At 44.7% G+C, this 24,388-nt stretch overlaps 1 protein-coding gene across 4 annotated transcripts in view; it reads left to right on the top strand.

Moving 5' to 3' along the window:
• The first annotated feature begins 271 nt into the window (after positions 1-271).
• The window catches only part of slc44a1b (solute carrier family 44 member 1b), a 57,379-nt gene continuing 33,262 nt past the window's right edge, over positions 272-24,388 (top strand). The window contains exons 1-3 of one of the 4 annotated variants that reach the window (XM_072459617.1): positions 272-452; positions 12,132-12,306; positions 19,000-19,089. In XM_072459617.1, the coding sequence (XP_072315718.1) occupies positions 12,232-12,306; positions 19,000-19,089 (165 nt within the window). In that variant the 5' untranslated portion in view covers positions 272-452; positions 12,132-12,231. Of the gene's footprint in view, positions 453-12,131; positions 12,307-17,082; positions 17,258-18,999; positions 19,090-24,388 lie in introns of those variants that run through there. The other 3 variants (XM_072459618.1, XM_072459620.1, XM_072459619.1) reach the window with 3 other exon arrangements.

Raw genomic sequence — 24,388 nt, 5'->3', positions numbered from 1 at the left:
TTACAGGGCTCTCCAAACCTGCTCTGATATTTGTCACCTCCAAGATCGAACGGACGATCGAATAAGGGCTGGACCAGGCTGGACTGAGCCGGGTCCACCGCTGGTCTCCAGGACACTTCAAGTCCCTACAGGACCCTACATATCCCTTCAGGACCCCTCAAGACCCTGCAGGACCTTACAGACCACTCCAGGATCCTCAAGACCTTACAGGACCCTACAGGACCCTACAGGGCCCTACAGACCCTTCCAGGACCCCTCAAAACCCTACAGGGCCCTCTAGGACCCCTACAGGACCCTACAAACCCATCCAGGACCCTCTAGGACCCTAAAGGACTACCAGTCCCTCAAAAGAAAGAGCAGCTGGATTTAATCTTAATCCATAAATTCTAATTCACACATTTTTGGTGCCAGATTGGAATAAAACAACACTGACCTTCTGGCCTTCAGCAGAGGTGAGAAAAGTATACAAAATGTACTCAAGAACGACTTCAGGAAAATATAATTACAGTTACAATTGGAATAAAGAATTGTGTGTTATTCAAACTTGAATAGGCTGTATTTGATCTGTCAAGTAAAAAATAATGTCAGTATTATTAAAGCCATGTAGCTTTTCTTGTAAAGGGTTGCTTCGACTGGAATGTTCCACAGTATGGCATTATCTATCTCCATGAAACAAGCAGGGGACTCCAAGTAATAGTTCAGGACATATCTCGTGGTAAGAATAGATGCTTTTGTTTTGCAATAAAAAAAACTGTAACTGAATATTTGATGCCATGCTGTACCAAGTAGTTTGCCTGACAGACTTGTCAATGCCTCATCTTGTCAGATCTTGGAAGCTAAGTAAGCATGGGGGTGTCTCAGGTAGTGGTAATGTATACTGTTGTTGTGTCCTTGGACAAGACACTTCTCCACTTTACCTCCAATGTCCGAGTGTGTTTGTGAGAGTGAATGTGGGACACAGATGGAAATGAGCCTATGGCTACAATCTGTGTTTGTGTGTTGTGTTCAGTAACATGCACAGTCCCCAACTAATAAAATATGAATAATTTATCATTTTTCCATGAAGACATTATTTTATACAAGCCTCCCCAGCACTGCAAGTTTTATTGATGATTTTACGCAGATGCTTTCAATTGTATGCACAGACTTTGATGGTTTGGTCATTACAGGTGTTTTCATTGGGCATGTTGATAATATTTGTGACAGAAACGCTAAAAGTTTGATGCTGTCCTTGACATTTTCAGTCTTACTCAGCATTTGAGAGGCCCAACCCACAGCAGAGGGCACACTCTCGATCTCATAATTACAAAGGGGGTTGATATTTCAAATGTCAATGTGGTCGATGCCATTCGGTCTGATCATCTCTTCTCGTCTTCTCTGTTTTTCCCAAACCACCGGCTGGTCCTGCAGTTGCTTGGAGGAGAGACATAAATGATGGCACAAGTGCACTGTTTACGGAAATGATAAACTTTGAAAATGTCTCATGTTCTAATGTAAATGATTTGTTGAACTCTGTTACTGTTTTGAATGTTCTGGATGCCATTGCCCCTATGAAGGCTAAAATAAAAATAAAACATGGGCAGAAGGCGCCATGGAGAAATGATGATTCGGGCACAGAAAAGAGAGAACGGAAACGGCGCAAGTCAAAAGTTCCAGGTTGAAAAAGAGAATTACAGAGAGAAGTTGTACATGTACAACCTCATTTTATGTAGAAAGATATTTTTCTGAAATGATTGGAAGCTGCAGTAATAACTCGCGTGTCCTGTTTGCCACAGTAAACAGATTAACCTCCAGCTCAGCTAACGTTAGAACTAATTTCCACATCCAAGTGTAATGAGTTTGCATTATTCTTTAATGACAAAGTTCAAGGCAATTTTTCCCCATGTGTGGAAAAAAAAGGCATATCTTATCTTAAAAATGCTATAAATCCCACAATGCAAAAAATAACCCTAAAACCACCTAGACACTTAGAACTAACTCACTTTGCACATGTAACTGGCAAAACTGTCCAGGAGATCATCACCAGTCTGAGTTCATGCTGCCTCGATGTGTTACCCTCCAGATTTCTAAATTGCTTAAGGTCCTATTTGGAAGACAGGAAGTACTTGGCCAAGATGACGCCTGTGTTTGGCCACGCCACTGCTCGACTCGCTTATTAGTGATGATTGTTAAAACTTATGCAGTCTTATCAGCCCAGACAATAGTCTGTTGTGTTTCTGCTGTACGGGTTTACGACCGTGGCTCACTTTTCCGCATCAAAGAGTCAATGGAGTCGCTTTTTGATACATGGGACGGGAACAAACAAGCCTTTCCGACCCCCTTGTTTGTCCACCTATGAACTTTTTACGAGACAAAACCTTGATTTCATGTTTCTTACTGAGACATGGCGAGAGGGAGAGTTTATTCATTTAAATGAACTTTGCCCTGCTGGCTGCTCTGAGGAGGACTTGCGGTTGTGTTCCAGAACAGTTACACATACAAAGTCATAAACGCGGAAACTTTCACTTCTTTTGAATCACAGATGATCAAGGTTGGTTCTTCAAGTTAATTTTACTGTGTTTAAGTCTACCGCTCCCCTGGTCCTGCTGCTGTCTTTTCAAAGGACTTTAGTGACTTTTTATCTTCTATTATAAAGCTGGAAAATGTTTTAATTCTTGGGAATTTCAACATTTGGGTTGACGGCTCATCATGCCCTGCAAAGGAGCTTTTAACTTTGACTGAAACATTTCGGCGGGTATCGGCAGGCCAAGCGAGCCGCGGCTCGTGCTGTCGCAGAGGCAAAAACCCGGGCCTGGGAGGAGTTCGGGGAGGCCATGGAGGAGGACTATCGGTCGGCACCAAAGAAATTCTGGCAAACCGTCCGGCGCCTCAGGAAGGGGAAGCAGTGTCTCACAAACACCGTTTACGGTGCGGGTGGAGGCCTGCTGACCTCGACTGGGGATGTCGTCGGACGGTGGAAGGAATACTTTGAGGATCTCCTTAATCCCTCAGTCACGTCTTCCGAAGAGGAAGTAGAGACCGGGGACTCGGAGGCTGGCTCATCCATCACCCAAGCTGAAGTCACTGAGGTTGTTCGCAAACTCCTCGGTGGCAGGGCTCCGGGGGTGGATGAGATCCGCCCTGAGTACCTAAAGTATCTGGATGTTGTAGGACTGTCTTGGTTGACACGTCTCTGCAACATCGCGTGGCGTTCGGGGACCGTGCCTCTGGACTGGCAGACCGGGGTGGTGGTCCCTCTATTTAAGAAGGGGGACCGGAGGGTGTGTTCCAACTACAGAGGGATCACACTCCTCAGCCTCCCGGGTAAGGTCTATTCCAAGGTACTGGAGAGGAGAATCCGACCGATAGTCGAACCTCGGATTCAGGAGGAGCAGAGTGGTTTTCGTCCCGGTCGTGGAACACTGGACCAGCTCTATACCCTCCATCGGGTGCTCGAGGGTTCATGGGAGTTTGCCCAACCAGTCCACATGTGCTTTGTGGATCTGGAGAAGGCTTTCGACCGTGTCCCTCGGGGTGTCCTTTGGGGGGTGCTCCGGGAGTACGGGGTCCGGGGCCCTTTGCTCAGGGCTGTCCGGTCCCTGTATGACCGGAGCAGGAGCTGTGTTCGCATTGCCGGCAGTAAGTCAGACCTGTTCCCAGTGCATGTTGGACTCCGCCAGGGCTGCCCTGTGTCACCGGTTCTGTTCATAATTTTTATGGACAGAATTTCTAGGCGCAGTCAGGGGTTGGAGGGGGTCCGGTTTGGGGACCACAGGATCTCATCTCTGCTGTTTGCAGACGATGTTGTCCTGATGGCTCCATCAAACCCGGACCTGCAACATGCACTGGGACGGTTTGCAGCCGAGTGTGAAGCGGCTGGGATGAGAATCAGCACCTCCAAATCCGAGGCCATGGTTCTCGACCGGAAAAAGGTGGCTTGCCCTCTCCAGGTGGGTGGGGTGTCCTTGCCCCAAGTGGAGGAGTTCAAGTATCTCGGGGTCTTGTTCACGAGTGAGGGAAGGATGGAGCGTGAGATCGACAGGCGGATCGGTGCAGCGGCTGCAGTGATGCAGTCGCTGCATCGGACCGTTGTGGTAAAGAGGGAGCTGAGCCGAAAGGCAAAGCTCTCTATTTACCGGTCGGTCTACGTTCCTACCCTCACCTATGGTCATGAGCTTTGGGTAGTGACCGAAAGAACAAGATCGCGGATACAAGCGGTCGAAATGAGTTTCCTCCGCCGTGTGGCTGGGCGCTCCCTTAGAGATAAGGTGAGGAGCTCGGCCACACGGGGGGAGCTCGGAGTAGAGCCGCTGCTCCTCCACGTTGAGAGGAGCCAGCTGAGGTGGCTCGGGCATCTGTTCCGGATGCCTCCTGGGCGCCTCCCTCGGGAGGTGTTTCAGGCATGTCCCACCGGGAAGAGGCCCCGGGGAAGACCCAGGACACGCTGGAGAGACTATGTCTCTCGGCTGGCCTGGGAACGCCTCGGGATCCCCCCGGAGGAGTTAGAGGAAGTGTCTGGGGAGAAGGAAGTCTGGGAGTCCCTGCTCAGACTGCTGCCCCCGCGACCCGGCCCCGGATAAAGCGGCAGAAGATGGATGGATGGATGGATGGATGAAACATTTAATTTTGAACAGCATGTCTCTGGTCCCACTCACCAAAAGGGACACACTTTAGACTTGATTTTTTCATTCCTGAGAGTTGTTAACCTCTGTGTGGAGGATGTCCAGATGAGTGATCATAGCTGTGTTTTATTTGAATTGAACTTTTCTCCTGAGCCTGTGCCCTCAAACATCAGGTCTCAGAGGTGCATTATCACTGCAAATACAGCTGACCAATTTTCTACTATGTTTGATCCTCACTTGTTTATTTATTGTTTTGATATGGACAGCTTAATTAATTCCTTTAGCAGCCACTGTTTATCAATTTTAGATCAGCTGGCACTTGTAAAATATACCTTGTCAACACAGAAAAAAAGCTTGTCCTTGGATTAATGAAGGTATCCTAAATCTAAAGAGACTATGTCGGAAAACTGTGGAAAACCTCCAATCTTGAGGTCCATAGGTCACACCTCAGAGATCTTGTATTGTCTTACAATGAAATTATGGAAATTTCCAGATCTGATTACTTCCACCAGCTAATTACATCTAACAAGAAAAACCCCAAAGTGTTGTTTGACACTATCAAGTCTATTGTATGTCCTACAGCTGCAGTTACTCCTGTTTCCTGCAAAGCTGACAGCAATGAATTCCTCAGGTTCTTCACCGATAAGATTAAGATGATCAAAGATCAAATCCCACCCCTTTTGTGTGATAACCCTGTTTCTGTGGAGCCTGTTTCTCAAAATTGGTCTTCTTTTAAGCCTGTCACTCTATGGAGCATCTCAGCTCTGGTGACCAAGATGAAACCCTCCTCTTGTACATCTGATGCCCTTCCCTGCATGCAATAGTAGAGCCATTACTCAAAAAGACAAACTTGGACCCAATAGACTCAAAAAGTTTCAGACCTATTTCAAAGCTCCCTTTCATGTCCAAGATCCTATAGAAGGTGGGCTCTGAACAATTGTAAGCGGAAGAAGAAGGATGGATGGATGGATGCAAACACAACTTACTTTTATCACGCACACACTGCTAGACTGGGGAGGCAAACAAAACATCATTCTACGGAAACCACATTGCTTAAAGTGTCCAGTGACATTATGATGTCTGCTGATTCTGGAAAATGCACTGTTTTAGTTCTGCTGTATCTGTCTGCAGCCTTTGACACTGTCGACCATCATAACCTGTTAAACAGACTGAGGGACCTGATTGGACTATCAGGGTCAGTTCTTCATTGTTTTTTCTCATATTTATCCGGTCGGAGTTTTAGTGTCGATGCAAACCAAATAATGTCTGATTCAGCTGATCTGTTAAGATAAGATAAGATAAGATAATCCTTTATTGTCCCACATGGGGAAATTTCATTGGTGCAACGCAGGTAGATCCAGAGGTAGATACAGAAGAAAAGAACTGATCACATCGCTTATAGGAAGTCTGAAAAACACTTTCAGTAGAAGATCTCTTATAAACAAAAACTCCCATAGACAAATAAATAAATACATAAATACCATTGCATGTGATCACGACAGTAATTGCACATGAATATGTGTCACGACAGCACATAGATTGCACATGAATTTCACAGTAATTGCACATGAATCACAACAGTAATTGCACATATGACGGAATTTCACATGGTTAGGCCAGTATTGCGAGTGTTCAGGACTAACAGTCCTGTACACTCAGTTGTGTGGAGTTCCTCAGGGCTCCGTTTTGGGTCCCGTCTTATTTTTGCTTTATATAATCCCCCTGGGAATGATCATTAAAGAGCTTGACGATATTCAGCTATATTGCTCTTTTAAGCCTTCTGAGATCCAAAAGCTGAACTCCTTGGTCAGTTGTTTAGTGCAAATAAAACAATGGCTGGGTAAAAACTCTTTGCAGCTAAATGCAGACAAAACAGAAACTTTGATTATTGCCCCTGATGATGCCATTCCAGGGATAAACCAGTACTTGGATGATCTAGACCAGACTGCTAAACCAAGTCTTAGAAACTTGGGGGTTATCTTTGACAAAGATATATCTTTAGAGCACCACTCCAAGCTGTTGACTAGAAACTGTTTCTTTCAGTTGAGGAAACTCTCTAAACTCAGGAAAATGGTGTTTCAAAATGATCTGGAACTCATAATCCATGCTTTTGTCTCCTCACGTTTAGACTATTGTAACAGTTTGTTTTCCTGTCTAAACAAGAAGGAACTCTCTCGTCTGCAGCTGGTTCAGAACTCTGCAGCGAGGATCTTGACTCGCACAAATAGAAGGGCCCACATTTCACCCATTCTCAAAGCCCTTCACTGGCTGCCGGTCTCCTACCGGATACAGTTTAAAATTCTAGTCTTGACTTTTAGAGCTTTGCATGGTCAGGTCCCTTTGTACATCAGCGATCTGATCTAACCATACACTCTAGTTACCCCTCGCATGTCATCTGCATAGCAGTGGAAGTTAATGCCATGCTTTCTGATAATGTGACCTAATGGCAGCATATGAAGAGTAAACAGAATTGGACAGAGTACTGACCCCTGTGGTACACCGTAAGTTACTTTAGAACAAGGTGAGGAGCTCTGGTTTACATTAACAAATCGGTACCTATCAGATAAATAGGATTTAAACCATCAGGGGGCGGGGCCTCTGACACCTACATCACATTCTAACCTCTTCAGTAGAATGTTGTGGTCGATGGTGTCAAACGCTGCGCTGAGGTTCACACAGAACCAGGATTGAGACCAGTCCATGGTCAGCAGCTAATAACAAATAATTTGTGACTTTGACTAGCGCAGTTTCAGTGCTGTGGTGGGCTCTGAACCCTGACTGGAAAACTTAAGTTATTTTCCCGTCGATGGCGAAAGAGCTGTTTAACTACAACTTTTTCAAGGATTTTAGAGTCAAAGGGAAGATTTGAAATAGGTCTGTAGTTTACCAATAGGTCAGGATCTAGTTTAGGCTTTTTCAAAAGCGGTTTAATGACTTCATGTTTGAAGGACTGTGGAACATAACCACTTTCTAGTGAAGTATCTATTATATTAAGAATAGAGTCTATAATTAGGGCGAGAATGTCTTTAAGGAGTCAGGTTGGAATTGGGTCTAGGACACAAGTTTTGAGGACAGAATGGCTGAAGTTATCAACAGCTGTTAACCTTTCTATATTTAGTGATGGATTTATATGGGACACTAGTTCTACAGCTTGGGCTTGTTCGGGCTAATAGTGGGAGTAATTTCATCCAATTTATCTTTGATTATTTTCATTGTATTGTTAAAAAGGATAGGATAGGATAATAGAAGGAAATCATTCAGAGCTGAGAATAGCTGGGAGTGAGGGCTCTACTGCGTTGTGACAGTTTGTTATCCTGGCTACAGTGCTGAAAAGAAATCTATTGTTACTTTTGTTGACTTCTATTAGATTTGAACAGTATCTGGTTTGGGCCTTACAGCAGCTTTTCCATGCTTTTAGGAATTTTTCCATGTAGGAGCGACGAAATGGTCTTTCTAAATTTCTAACTCTTTGTTTATTTGAACGCAGTTCTTCGTTGTACCATGGGGAGGCGCGTTTTGGTCTAATGACCTTCAGTTTTAACAGAGCTGCAACATCAAGGGCAGACTTCAGAGAATCAAGTCGACAAATTGGTCACTTACCCTGGGACTAAAGCTACTAAAGCTGTTCTCAGCAGGATCACATGACATGTGAATATTGTCTCTATTATTTATTTGAACTGAGGTCTGATCGCTGAGGGGAGAAAACCTATTGTAGACGGGAAACTCATGGTGCACTACAGATCGGCTTTTAGTGCATCGTTCCCTTCGAATTGTCACAAATTGGTCCCCATTCTGTTCCTGGTCTAAGTTCCGGCTGCACGGGAGGCGCTGAGGGGCTAGTCTTAGCCTCACTAGTATTGCTAATGCTAATGCTGCGCCCTGTTACGCGGTTCGATACACTTGAAGCTACTACCTGGTATAGCTAGACTTGAGCTCCTCCAAACAGCGGATCCGCGCTTCAAACTCCATAACCCTGGCCTCCAAAGCTACCACTACACTGCACTTAACGCACCTGTCATCAGAGCCAGGGTTCTGATTCGACATATGACCACTTGAGCAGGTAAAGGCAGAGGAAGATTCAGCCATAACGCTAGCGGCTAAGCTAGGCTAGGCTAGCTCAGGCTGAGGCTAGAGAGCAAGGGGGGTTCTAATCCACAAAATACTGAACAAAGTTACTGTTTGGGGCTCTGGAGTGTTTTTGGAGTAATCACACTTTCACGGTTATGTTTATGAGGCTAAAATAGTGTATATAATTTGTGGATTAACGATAGAAAGTAGCAAACAAACAACTCTGAAAACACGATACACTCACCGGAAGTGGCGTCACCGGATTCAACAGGAACAACTACTCAATTTGGATCGCGGGCAGACGGGGCATGCCTTATGCAGATAATATAATAAATCCATGGGCGAGAGTCCCGAATGAGAATTAGCACCTCAAATCCGAGGCGATTCTCCTCAACCGAAAAAAGGTGGCTTGCCCTCTCCATGTGGGTGGGGAGTCCTTTTCCCAAGTGGAGGAGTTCAAGTACCTCGGGGTCTTGTTCACGAGTGAGGGAAGGATGGAACGTGAGATTGACAGGCAGATCGGTGTCTGTTGTGATGCGTTCGCTGCATCGGACTGTTGCGGTGAAGAAGGAGTTGAGGCGAAAGGCAAAGCTCTCGATTTACCGGTCAATCTGCGTTCCTACCCTCACCTATGGTCATGAGCTTTGGGTAGTAACTGAAAGGACAAGATCGTGGATACAAGCGGTCGAAATTAGTTTCCACCGCCGGGTGGCTGGGCGCTTCCTTAGAGATAGGGTGAGGAGCTCAGTCACACGGCTCGGAGTAGAGCAGCTGCTCCTCCAGCTGAGGTTGCTCAGGCATCCGTTTCGGATGCCTCTTGGGCGCCTCCCTGGGGAGGTGTTTCGGGCATGTCCCACCGGGAAAAGGCCCAGGGGAAGACCCAAGACACGCTGGAGGGACTATGTCTCTCGGCTGGCCCGGGAACACCTCGGGATCCCACCAGAGGAGTTCGAGGTAGTGTCTGGGGAGGGGGAAGTCTGGGAGTCCCTGCTTAGAATGCTGCCCCCTGCGACCCGGATAAGCGGAAGAAGATAGATGGATGAAAACACAACTTACTTTTATCTCACACTGCTAGGGAGGCAAACAAACTGCTATTTCAAACGTTGAACTCATAGAAACTTTGATGGCGAACTCTTTCTTCTCTCCCTCTCTCACCTCGCACATTGCTCCGCTCACCGGTGGTCGAGGCTCAGCCCCTCAAAGTCACAGCATTATAACGGTTGCTTTGTTTTATTTGTTATGTGTAAAATACCTATAAAAGTTCTGTTTCTCCAAGCCAAAGGATTCTATCAACATTGTCTTTTAAAATCTGGTAACAAATTCCTATGCCTTTTATAATCCAGATCTTAAATCTCAGGTCGGTGCAGTTTGGCTTGAAACTTTGGTCACAAGTCAACCGGTTTAAATATCTTTGTTCAGTTTATTCGTTTCCATTAGCTTTTTCCATGCTGTAAGCACAGATTCTATCAAGGAGCCTGTATAAAACGTTGAAAGTGTTCTACTTGTTCTATCTTGGCATGCCTCATTTTCACTCTACCCCTGCTTGAACTTAACATTTTATTTGCAGATAATCTAAAATATAAACAACGTGTTTCATAAAATGATTTGAAATCATCAAAATGATTTAATACTATTTGAAAATATGTTAACATTTGTAAAGGGTGTAAGCAGACTATTTTGGAAATCCAACCCCCAAAAAGCTGCTGGGCCATACAGTGTCACTCCTGCCACCTTAAGATGAGCTGGCCCCCATCTTCACTGGCATTTTTAACACCTCCCTGGAGTCATGCCATGTCCCCGCCTGCTTCAAGTCGAACATAATTGTCCCTGTCCCTAAGAAGCCTTGGATCACTGGACCTTATGACTACAAGCCTGAGGCGCTGACGTCTGTAGTCGTGAAGTCCACCTCAAGTTGTTCACCTCCCCCCTGCTGGACCCCCTGCAGTTCACCTACAGAGGCCATCAACCCGGCACTCCACTTCATCCTGTATTATCTGGACTCCCCGGGAACCTACGCCAGGATCCTGTTTGTGGACTTCTTGCTCTGCTCCAGGACAAGCTTTCCCAGCTCAATGTGCCTGACGCCACCTGTAGGTAGATCACTGACTTCCTGACGGTTCGGAGGCAATGCATGCGGCTGGGATAGAATCTCTCAGACACTTGGACTATCTGCAGAACCTGTACGCCTCCAGGGCTCTGGGACTAACAGGTCGGATCACCGACCCTTCTAACCCTGGACACGGACTATTTGAGCCGCTTCCCTCAGGCAGGAGGCTACAGTCCATCTGGACCAGAACCTTCCGCCACAAGAACAGTTTTTTTTCCCTCTGCCGTTGGACTCATGAACACTTCCTAAACACTGTCACTTTAACCATAGTTTAATCACTCACTGCACTGTTCACCTTCTGCACTACATATGTAAATTCAACTCTGAATTTGTGTACATAGTAAGCCTATTTTGATTTTTTATCCTATAGCAGATTTAAATTGTGTTTCTTTTAGACTTATATAGGTTGTTTTATCATTGTTCATTGTTTTATATTGCACAAAATCACCAAAGGAAGTTCCTATGTTATTGAATTCTATTCACAAAAAAATGTATGTATTTTTGTAACGCCCAAAATCTCAACAGCGGTTTTCTCGGAGGCCAACAATGGCAATAATCCTTTTCTGATTCTGGTTCTGATTCTGACATGAGAATAAACACTTTGAGTGTCAGTTAGAGACAATCTACAGAAACCTGCTCCTGTGACAGTTACATTTCTAATGCATTCCCAAATCTCACAGTTTATTCTTGATAATTGTAGAAGAAGATTCAGTTGTAGTCTGTTGGACTCAAAATATCAAATTATTCTCCATCAGTAATAGAGTAATACAGACACATTTGATTTAAATTGTAATAACCATTCAAATGGCAGATCTAACCCCTGGTAAATTATGTATGATCCTTTACCTCTGCAATGTTTTTAGCAAATGAAAATTATATTACAGGTAACTTAATTTGATTTGTCAGATTTCCCTATCCAAATATGTAAAGATAACTCACTTTTATTGTTCCTGTTAAAACATAAGGTTAGCTAGACTAAATTATAACAGGAAAGGGGTCTATTTTAGAGCAAATATTCATTATCAGTTTAGTTAACTGTGCTGGGGTAGCTAAACTCAATGGTAAAAACAAACAACACGTTTCTGTTTTAGCGCATGCATAGAGCACTTGGGCAAATCAACTTAGGTATATCAACTCAACTAGACAGAACTCTGGCCCGCCTCTCCACAGATTTGACCTGTAATCTGGCCTGGTAGTGCCACATCCTTGTCTTAATAAAGATAGATAAACTTAATACTATAAAGAAACATTCTAGGCATAACATATCAACAGAGATACGCAGGTGACAAAGCAGAAAAGTGACATGTTCAGTGAAAGAGTTACTCAGCTATGGTTAATCTCCCTCTGCTCCTCAGAAGCTCCGGAGCCATGGCTGAGTGTCCTTGTGCCCTCAGAACCCTAGCATAGAAGAGGCTGGACCTTCTGACCCGATCTCACCACTGACCACTGCACCCAATGGAGCACGCCCGACACCCATCCATGGAGTACAGACGGCAGCCCAGCACCCTCAGCCACACCGTATATTACCGGGTATGTTCCACCAGATATTACAGGGTATGTCTCACCAGATACTACAGGGTACGTCCCGCCATATTCTACCGGGTATGTCTCACCAGATACTACAGGTTATGTCCCACCATATACTACACTATAACTAAAATATCATCCAAAAATGGGAAAATCTCTGAACAGAACATCAGACAGAGAACAAGCTCAGGGACTAATGCTGAATCATATTTAAAATACAAAGGCAGAAGATCAGATATAAATGCAGAGCTTGAGTGTCTCTTGTGAATAGTCAACAATCTATTTAAGACAGAATGAACCGAGGGATCATACATAGGTCATCCTGGAATGATTAGGGAATGAGAGGCAGCTGCGGCGTGGTTGGGTTGGCAAAGGTGGCCACAGTGGGGCAGGGGGGTGGTCACATCAAATCTACAGTAAAAGGAGCCTAGTTGCTCTGCCAGTTTCCGGTCATCTGTACCATGGGGGGCTCTGGGTTTGTAGTTGGGGAGAAGCCGGAGCCCACTCCTCACAGAGACGGGAGGAACTGCTGCTTCAGACGCGCAGCAGTTCTCTGACAACATCCCGCCTCTCTCCCACTGAGATCTAGCTCTCTACACCTCCCCGCTGAATCCATACTTTGCATATTTGTGGCGCTCTCTATCACCGGCCCTGTGCGCTGCCTCCTTCTGCTGCCTTAACTGCCTCAGTTTTTGGTATTAACCAGGGTTTGTCATTATTGAAAGTGACTTCGGTGTGTGTTGGTATAATGCTGTCCTCACAGAATCGAATGTATGATGTCACAGTGTCCGTGTACTCCAAACTGTCTGTGGCAGCTCTGAAAACCTCCCCGTCTGTAATGTCCAAACACGCACGTAGCTCCTCCACTGCCTCATTGGTCCACTTCTTAGAAGTCCTCACTACAGGTCTGGAGAGCGTCTGCCTCTGTCTGTACGTGGGAATCAGGTGAACCATGACGTGGTCTCACGAGCCCAGTCACGTGATTTTAACGTGATTTTACCCCCAAGAGATCACTCTGTTGGTCCGCCCGGATCAGCTGGAAGGCCTCTAGCTGTACGATGCAAGGAAGGTAATTGCCTATGTGTGCCACATTTCCTAAGGCGCACGAGGGCCCCTGTTCATATTCCCCGTCTGTTGATTCTCACTTTATTAGCCAAAAGAAGGACTACTTCTGCAGCAGTTTCTTAAAAAACTGGAAGTTGTGGTTCTGATGGATATGAGCTCTTCATGGGTGTAAACACGCTAACACACATATACGAACAAAGTCAATTCAGTCAGATTGAAACACTGTATCATTACAAAAGTGTGCAAGCTTGTCTCTTTCTTTATGCTCACTGCAGTAGCCTTGTGTGTATGTCTACAGTACAGTGAACCCTCGTTTATCGCGGGGTTTACGTTCCAAAACGAACCCGCAATAGGCGAAATCCGCAAAGTAGAAACCTTTATTTTTTTACAGTTATTATACAATGAAATACTCCATAAAACATTGAAGCTCAAGCGCGGCGCTCTCACCGGCCTCTCACGCGCGCCGCTCTCACGCGCGCCGCTCTCACCGGCGTGTCCCGCAGCTCACATGTGCCGCTCACACGCGCCGCTCTCACCGGCGTGTCCCGCAGCTCACACGCGCCGCTCTCACCGGCGTGTCCCGCAGCTCACACCAAACTTCTATTTGGCAAGCGGTTTTACGTTCGTGTACATATTAATCCATAACGTTATTGACACACAGGTAGAGAAGACACGGAGAGACTGTTTAGCCAATCAGAATGCAGAACACAATGCATGATGCAAATCCGCGAAGCAGCGAGACCGCGAAAAGTGAACCGCGTTATAGCGAGGATCACTGAATTATCTAAAAATAATTGAAAAATAAATACATACAGCAAATTCAACAGGAAATTTTGCTGGAAAAGAATTGTAAAGTTTCTTTATAATAAAGTGTTCTGTATTCACAAGGAAATGCAGACTGTTGGAGAAACTGTGGCACTAGGAGAAATTGCTATCGCATGTTTTGGGAATCTCTTGTTGTTCAAAGATTTTGGACTGGAATTAACAATGCACTGCAGACTGTTTTTGACTTTGTCATCCCTCTCAATTTCAGAACTATGTACTTGGGCCTCAAAACTCCTGCCAAAGACACAGTGAATGGATACATTTGGGCTATTGCTTTAGCAGCAAGAAAGAAGGCTATCAAAAACAAAGGATGACACGAACCAACAATTAGAGACTGGACACTATAATTGACAAACTTAAGATGGAACAGATCAAATTCTGAATGAATGTGGAAAGGGATACAATTTGAAAGACTTTTGACAAAATAAGAAGTTTACTTAATTTTTGACAAAATAAGAAGTTTACTTAATTTTTATTGGACTTCTGTTTTGTTTTTGTTCTTGTTTTTTATCTGTTCTTTGTGGTCATGCTCTGTTTGCTATGTTTTTATATTAAGTTTTAAGCTATGTTTTTATGTTGAGGGCAATAAATCCCTCGCCCCACTTGCGACCGCAGGGTTGAAGCCACCGCGAAGAGCACCTCTAATCCCCCCGCCTACATCACCACTTCATTCAACATTTGAATAACTGTGCCAAATCTTAACAGTTAATGTCAAAGTAAATGTTTTCATCCCATTCAAAAAGCCTGTAAACCAAAACGCATGTAAGTCTATGGCAGTATTTGTCAGGTCGCCACGGTAACATGCTTGAACCTAGAGGGATGCCGTCATTGGCTTTATTGTTTAGAATGACAAGAAATTAAGATAAGTTTGTTATTTTAAGTTCAGGAGCAGGACCACACCCCTTTCACACCCCTTCCTGTAGGTACACTTTTTATGCATCTAGATGGGGGTATTGAGGCCCGGGAGCCTACAGCCCTCTTCGCAAGAAGCCCCAAAACCGCTTCCATTTCTGTAGACTTGTGTTGTTCATGTTTCTCGTATGTTAATAAACACTTTGCATCTTAGCTGGGGTTGTGGTCCTTTCTAGTGAAGGAAGTTTGTGCCAAATTTAATATGTCCATGTCAAAGTCATTTTTTGACTTAATTTAAATGTTCAAGGGGGCGCTGTAGAGCCTTTCTAAAATATAGCTATATATAATGATATATCATTGCGTTCAGCACATCATTTTGCACAAAATGTATATTTGTGCCGGGAAATAGGACATCTCATGCCAGAGAAACGCAAGTTTTAACACTTGAAAATGGCTATTTTTGTTTAAAAGCCTGGAATTTTATCAAAAATTAAAAGAATTACTTCTAATTGCACATAGTTTTAGTTCATTTTGACAAATTTCAAAGTCCAAGGTGGAAAAGAAAGTATGAGGTGTAAAATATGGAAAAAAATGCCAATCATCATCGTCATACATTTTCTTATACACTTTTCATAATTTTTCACCGATCCTGAATGTTGGGTCATAACATTTTTTTTGTTTTCGTTAACGTTCAGGGTGTCAAAATCGGGGGTGGTTTGTGGGAGAAAAATATTTTTGAAAATAAATTAATAATAACTCTTTTTTTGTAAATTTGTTTCCAATTAAAAAAAAAAATATTAAACTCGAGATAGAGTCACATGATTTTGTCAAATCGTCCCCATTGCAAATGAACCCATGCTACATTTTTTCAGTAGTCTAAGACAAATGGCCGTGGCTGGAGAGTTTCAGGGACCGCGGCATTTCCCTTAGAGCCCGTTATAGCCTCATGGCTAACCCTAACCTTAACCTTAACCTTAACCCTAACCTTAACCTTAACCTTAACCTTAACCTTAACCTTAACCTTAACCCTAACCTTAACCCTAACCTTAACCTTAACCCTAACCTTAACCCTAACCTTAACCCTAACCTTAACCCTAACCTTAACCTTAACCCTAACCCTAACCCTAACCTTAAAGGCGGTATAGACGATTTTTCGGCGATTTGAGAACGCAGGCGGAAGTGCGCATGTGCACTCCCCCGTGCGGACTGATACAACACACACGAGCGTTTGTTTATTAGCGCAACGGAGCGCATCGCATCGCTCGTCTCCCGTAGATTTCTGTCCACTTCTGCGTCAGCTTGAACAGTCTTTCTCCGTCTTCATTTTGCCCCGTACACTGAGGGAACTATATTATGATAGATCCATGCGCGTAGGCACGCGGAAACGTGGGGACGAGCCTGACGCGGCTGCAGGTGAGCGGTAGGTGCGTTTTATGATTTATACGTGGCAGGACAAATGATTTATCCACGCCACAAGGAAATATGATAAAAAATTTGCTGAAAAAAATCGTCCATACCACCTTTAACCCGGCACGGTCTAAAACGGCGCTAAACCGCGGTCAAATAGCGGCGCAGTTTCAGGAGCCGCGGCACAAAAATAACATGGCTTTTTCGGCCGCGCGCCGCGGCACTGCAGACACTCCCAAGACAAGTAGATTGTCTTCTATAATTTTTAAAATATCTAATTTGGAGAGGGCGCTAGAGAGCCATTTTAATAGACGGCTACTACATTTGCTCATCATTGTGTTCAGCTTGGACTTTTTTAGGCGTCGGGCTCCCATTGGCCCCATTTTAATACATTTTTGAGGTGGCGCTACTGAGCCGTCTTTCAATATTTTTTCACGGGGTCGTCACTCAAAAATAGAACTCACGGAGTTCTATCTTTTAACTACGAGTTGTAATGCAGTAATAATGAGGTGTTTATGGAGAAAAAAGTCACAATTAATCCCAGCTCTATAGCGCTGATCTCCGCAGACCTTCATTCAGTGGCTGCTGTGCGCACTGCACCTTACTTCTTTGTCCAGGGCGGGCAAAAGCAGTGTTGGGCGCATGCGCGGTGGGTGGTTGGCCACGCGCCTGACGGCCACAGGAAGTGCAGTGTCCTGATTGCGCTCGTGCTCCGGCCCGTCTCCGGCCCGTCTCCGCTCGGACCGTCCCTCTGCGGCTGTGGCTCTGCTGGGGCTCTGCGATGGGATGCTGCGGCAGCGCGGAGGTACGTGCCCAAACCGCGGTACCGGAACCTCCCTCCGCATGCCCTTCACAGTGGGCTCGGGAGCGCGCTGAAGGGCCCAGATTAGAGCCTTAATCCGATTATCGCCGCCCGGTTCCGATAGCTCTGCCCTACTGGAGGCCGTGTGTGCGACGCCCGCTCTGTTCCCGAGCCCGGCCCAAAAGCTGGCTCGGTTTTGTTCGGGGCCGGAGCGGCAGAGGCTGCGCTCAGCGTCACTGCTCCACGAGCTTCTCTTCATTGTCCGCTTTTACCACAATAACAGATCAACGCGGCTATTTGTCTGTGTAGATGTGTGACTGGGGCGAACCCGCGCGCACAGCACCATGGACAGCTCCCTCATGCTGGGGCTGAAGACACATGAACCAGAACCATAAAGTAGAGGTCTGACAAAGGAGCCCCAATGAGGGTCCTGAAGAGCACCAGCTCAGAACTAAAGCACTGCTCCTGAGTCTAGTTATGTTCTGAACAGGATCCTGGCTCAGATTTGGAGAAGGACATATTGTTACAATAATAACAGATTCAATTGTATTTTCAGGAAAAATATGGACTTGTCTCATTACAGATTTTATCACCACAATGATCATCAAAGCACTCCTTAGACCAAATAACAGAAGCTTTTTTTTTAACATGACCCTGTGGTGTTATTGTTCCAGTTCTGATATGCAACTATTCCAAAATGATTCGGGAAAGGTTCAACTCCCATAAATTAATCAGAATCGAATTGAAAATGTGTCTTGTCTTCAGGGCTGAAAACACAACACAACAAACGTAAGGATAGACCTGTCACAATAACACACCTTTCTTTTCTTTGAGGATTTTTTTGGCTTCATTTGACTGTTTAGCGACAAATGACGATGAGAGAAGGACATGCAGCAAATTGTAAGAGCGAGAATTGTAGTCAGGACGCTGCGCCCTGCTCCTGTGACAGGCACGTGGACTCAACCATAAGCGGCACACGTTGACCCATTTTCAAGTGCAATTTATTGCTACAGAAAATAAAAAAAACTACTCTGAGACAAAAGCCTAATACGGGTAAACCCAGCAAACCCATTTTAATCAGAATCAGAAATGGTTTATTGCCATTGCCAATGAACAGAATTCACAAACATAGGATCTTGTCTTGGTGATTTGGTGCAACATAAAACAATGAGCAATAATAAAAATAAGATATATAGAATCAAAAAGGGCATTTATTAAAAAGAAATCTAATTACGTTAAGATAGGTTTACCATGAACACAAAATGTACAGTTACATTTACAGAAGTAGTGCTGAAAGTGAACAGTGCTGTGCATTCTGTGCTCAGCATCCTCAGGTGGTTGGTTTAGTGTGGGTTTAGTCCGGGTTTAGTCTGGGTTTAGTCTGGGCACCCTGGTGATCACAGTGAGCTCTCCGCGTTGTACACAACAAATAAAGGTGAGTTAAATAAAGAAACAACACTCCCAATATATTTTTTTACATTTTGGGAACTCATTGAAAAACGGGAAATCAAACTATTTTATTGCTCACTTCTTTCTTTGCCTGTATATGAGGCCATGACAAACCTCTCCCACAGGAGGCGCTGTTGAATGCCACAGTCATCAGCCATTGGTTCAAACACTTATCACCATATATGGACTGGCACCATCCCACTCCAGCCTCCAGCGGCCGAGTCCAATCCGTGGCACTATGGTTGAAAATAAAGGCCCCTTATCATATGAATAATGAAATGTTTGTTTGCTCACAGAGGCCTAAGCGAGAGTGGCGCCCCCTGGAGGACCGCAGCTGCACAGATCTGCCCTGGTTCCTGCTGTTCACCGCCTTCTGCGTTGGCATGGTAATGGCCACACCAGTACCACACCTGTCAATCAAATCCCATTTTGGAAGAAAAGGTTTCATAAGTAGGCATCAGGGGTCTCATTTATAAAGCATGCATACAAAATGGGTACATGCGGTTGTAGACAGACCCCGTCATCCCGATTTAGCCACTATATTCTGTTTCGCAGCAAACAGTCTACTAAACGTGTTGGCCCAGCGGTTAGAGACACGGACTTGCATGTGTGAAGTCTTGAGTTCGACACCCGCTTTTGGCGCAGTTCATTTTTTTCGGGTTTAAACATTAAGGTTAGGATTAGGGTTAAGGTTAAGGTTAGGGTTAAGGTTAGGTTTAGGGTTAGTTCTGGGCTCCAGAATCGGGATGACGGTCTGTCTATAACTCCATGTAAAATGGGTTCCAAACATGACACACTAAGTTTGGGATCTATAAAAAGACAACTTGAGAAAAGTCTGCATCTTGTATACAGGGTGTTCAGTGACGAACCAGAAGGTGATCTGCACTCAAGGGAATAATATCTAAATTATATCAATGTATTGCTAATCTGGACAAATACTTAACTATATTAAAACAAATGGAAATGAGAGGGTCATCTTGTTTTGACAGATGAAGAGTGGGAAAATGCAGTGGAGCTCAAAATCACATGTATAGAGGGAATTTTACTGGAAAATTGTGTCACGTTTTTTTCATAACTCCATGTCAAAGTGCTGATTATTCACAAGGAAATGCAACTGTTGGAGAAACAGCGCCACCAGGAGGCAAACCACTATCACGTGTTCTGGGACTGTCCTGTTGCTCACAAATATTGGACTGAAATTAACAATTAACTGCAGACCTTTTCGCATTTCCATCCCTCTGAACTTTAGAACTTTGTATCTGGGCCGCTCTCTCTCTCACCTGGAAAAGCCTGGCAGCTCTGTGAGGATTCTGTTCTTCGATCTTTCCAGCGCCTTCAACACCATCCAGCCGCTGCTCCTGAGGGACAAGCTGGAGACGGCTGGTGTGGAGTATGACCTGGCAGAGTGGATCCTGGACTACCTCACAGACCGACCCCAGTTTGTGAGAGCCCGGAACTGTGTGTCTGACACTCGGACCTGCAGTGTGGGGGCGCCCCAGGGCACTGTCCTCGCGCCCTTTCTCTTCACCCTTTACACTGCAGACTTCAGATATGACACGGACAGCTGTGTCCTGCAGAAGTTCTCTGATGACTCTGCCATCATCGGACTCATCACGGACGACGATGATGCGGAGTACAGAGGACTGGCGCAGGACTTTGTGGACTGGTGTCAGCGGAACCACCTCCTCATCAACGCGGGGAAGACCAAGGAGATGGTGGTGGATTTCCGCAGACGCCACCCCACTGCCCCCTCACCAGTGAACATCCAGGGACGGGACATTGAGAGAGTGGACTCATACAAGTACCTGGGTGTTCATCTGAACCACAAACTGGACTGGACTCATAACACAGACGCACTGTACAGGAAGAGCCAGAGTCGGCTCTACCTCCTGAGGAGACTCAGGTCTTTTGGAGTGACAGGGCCACTCCTGAAGACCTTCTACGACTCTGGTGGCATCGGCCCTCCTGTACGGTGTGGCCTGCTGGAGCAGCAGCATCACAGAGAGGGAGAGGAAGAGGCTGGACAGAGTCATCAAGAAGTCCAGCTCCGTCCTGGGCTGTGCTCTGGACTCGGTGCAGGAGGTGGGGGACAGAAGGGTCCTGGCTAGATTCACATCTATGCTGGACCATGAGTCTCACCCCCTGCAGGACACTCTCTCCGCTCTGGAGAGCAGCTTCAGTGAGAGACTGATCCACCCTCGATGTGTGAAGGAAAGGTTTCGTAGGTCTTTCCTTCCTGCTGCTGTTAGACTTTATAACAAAAACTGTTAGTCCTGAACACTCGTAATACTGACCTAACCTAATACTGATGTGCAATTCTGTCATATGTGCAATTGCTGTTGGAATTCATGTGCAATTCATGTGCAATTACTATGAAATTCATGTGCAATCTATGTGCTGTCGTGACACATATTCATGTGCAATTACTGTCGTGATCACATGCAATGGTATTTATGTATTTATTTATTCATTTGTCTATGGGAGTTTTTATTTATTTATAGGAGATCTTCTACTGAAAGTGTTTTTCAGACTTCCTATAAGTGATCTGTTCTTTTCTTCTGTATCTACCTCTGTATCTACCTGCGTTGCACCAATGAAATTTCCCCATGTGGGACAATAAAGGAATATCTTATCTTATCTTATCTTAAAACTCCTGCCATGGACACAATAAATAGATACTTTTCGCAAAAAGAAAAAAGGCCATCACTAAGAAATGGAAAACATAAACCTCACGAGGATCAAAGACTGGACTGCCAGTGTAACGGAGACAAATGGAAAAGTGACATTCAGACTTAACTTTGGAAACAAACAATTTAAAAAAATTCCAATCAGAACAAGAGCGTAAGGGAAGCAGAGCCCACAGCTCGTCAAACTTACCGTACTTTCTGCACTATAAGGCGCACTTAAAGCCTTTAATTTCCTCAAAAAACGTCAGTGCGCTTTATAATCTGGTGCGCTCAATAAATGGATTAATTCTGGTTGTCCTTACTGACCTCGAAGCGATTTTGTGTGGTACACGGTTTATAAAGAAGACTCAGACTCACTATAAAGACTCCGGAAGTCCCAACAACATGTATGCAAAGCATTCTAATAAAGTCATACAATTCTTGGGGGCTGCCATTACAAATGCAAAAGATGTCATCAGTGTATCCTGAACCATTTAAGGATTTTGTTCTCAAACAGAGCTTTGTCGGGGTTGAACTCAATTTATTTTTAAAATAACCCACAAACAATTTAGCATAATTTGGGCCACAAACGGGGCCCATACTTGTAGCAAAAATAATTGAATATCATCACAAAGTCAGTGTGATTCCAAATGAATTGGTCAGGAGGTCTGGATGTGCTACTGTTTAACTGTAGCTCAGAGCTTCTCAGAATGTGGGGCGCGCCCGTTGGGGTGGGGTGGAGCCGTGCCAAGGGGGGTGCGAGACTTTTGTAGAAATCTGTGCACATTACACATGACAGATGCCCAGTGCCAACACCGGGTTAAGCTCTACGTGAGAGGAGCAGTGGAGTGGGTCAGCCCGCCTCTGTCCCCCTTACACACACGCCCGCCTCTATGCCCCCCTTTGAAACCTTTTCTACTGTGGACTGCTCCTGAATGTAACGCTAATATGAGAGGTTAGTGTTAGGGCTGAGTTATTACAATGGGTTGCATATGACCAAGACATAAAAAACAGGTTAGCTACAGGAGCTTATGGTGAATGAAAAGCAACAAAAACAGGAGTATGATTATATGATAATTGTGTTAAATAAAACAAACATCAAACTTAACTAAATAAATACATCTTTATGAGGCCGAGCAAAATAATATGTCTGTTTGCCGTAACCCGACTGACCCGGTATGAAACTAGCAGACTGAAAAAAAAATCAGCATTTTGTTGAAAAAACGTCAAAATCTTTTATTTTTCAATTATTTCGCCGACTCACCGACCAGTCTTTCCTAAACTGCCGTGTCGAATATTTTTATCACATTGGCAAACCTGTCTTTCATCCCAAAGGACTGATAACGCATTGCGCAACACATGTGCAACTTCATATTCAGTCCTCCACATGGGTCGGTAATAAAAGAGAACACGCGTTATATTGCTTTTTACAAGTTGGTTTGCCTCTGTCGGTTCCACTGAAGTGTCCATAGTACATGTCACGCTCTATCAGGGTGTGAAATTTGACTTAAGCAATGCATTCTGGGATTGAAACACGCCCATCACAACAAACATGGCGGCGCCCATGTCCCCCGCATGTTCCCTCGCTAGCCTTCGTTACCAAAATAAAGGATAACAACGTACAAAAGGTCGATTGAAATATCTTAAAATCGTGAGATTTAGTCTCCCGATCGGGTTGATCGAGACGTTTTCCGTCATTGACTGTTGAAGCCTGACCCCTGGACTGTTGAAGCCTGACCCCTGGACTGTTGAAGCCTGACCCCTCGTGGTCACTCCGAGTCCAAAAATGGCAAAATTTAGATCTTTTTTTTTTTGCCTTCAAAGTAAAAAAAATAAGAATTTGCCTACCGTCCGATCCACTTGAAAAATGTTGACTCGGGTTACAGCAAACAGACAATTTATTTGGGGCAGCCTGACAAAAAGTTGTTCAAGCATTTGAAAGTTCAGTTCATGTTCCTTTGAGTTAAAGGAATTAAGGAGGATTTTTTAGTGCCAAATGTAGAGTCTCATTTCCTCATGGTGTGGACAGTCGATTAGTCCTTCCACATATCAATCATCCCTTTCGTCCTACTACACAGCTGCAGCCTCGTTCTGGCTCGTTCCCAGCATAGAAGCACGTTTCACTAGCTGCGCATGCGTGGTTAATATGCAGAGGAAGACTGTTCAAGCTCAAGAGACGGAAATCTACGGAGACGAGATATGCTAAGTGATCCGTCGCGCTAATAAACAAACGCACGTGTTGCAGCGAGACTGTTGCATGCTTCTGCACGGGGGTGAGGGTGCGCATGCGCACTTTTCAAAAAGGGACAAACAGTCGCCTGAGTTCTCAAATCGGCGAAAAATACTCTTCTGTTCTGTTTAAAGAGGGAAGAAAATAATAATCCAAGTGAAAACAAAAGTAATCCAACTCAGGGTGTCCGTATCCGGTATAAGACAAAGAAGGGCCCTACCAGTTTCATAGGCTAATTGGTCACTGTCCACCTCTAGAAGAGGAAATCAGAGTGTGTGGGGGAAAAAAACCTGACCTACAAGACAGAAAAAAAAAATACCATCAATATTCATATAATGTATCTGTAATTGCAATCAGTTACTAGTAACACTTTGTGATAATTATCAAACTCACAATCATCATAATCAATCATTAATTACAATTCATTCATTAAGTTTATTAACTTAAAGTTAATTTAAGTCAATTTAAGTTGATTCAAGTTGATTCAAACTGATTCAAGTTGCGCAACAATTCACTAATTGTATTAGTCTTTTCAATATACAGTCAAACAGCAATGTCTGCCGTGGAGAACGCGGTAGTAACGAAACATCCATCCATCCATCTTCTTACGCGGGCCGGGTCACTGGGGCAGCAGTCTAAGCAGGGACTCCCAGACACTTCCTCCAACTCCTCCGGGGGGGATCCCAAGGCGTTCCAAGGCCAGCCGAGAGACATAGTTCCTCCAGCGACCCAGGACACGCATCAAATATAATGTTATTAGCGCCAGTAAAAGTACTATAATCCACTCAA

This window comes from Eucyclogobius newberryi, unplaced genomic scaffold (assembly GCF_026437365.1).
Source record: "Eucyclogobius newberryi isolate DKJ021-1_F unplaced genomic scaffold, fEucNew1.0.hap1 SCAF_24, whole genome shotgun sequence".
In the NCBI taxonomy this organism is placed as follows: Eukaryota; Metazoa; Chordata; class Actinopteri; order Gobiiformes; family Gobiidae; genus Eucyclogobius; species Eucyclogobius newberryi.
Note: the sequence above shows the minus strand (reverse complement) of the source record. Positions and strands in the feature narration are given on the sequence as shown.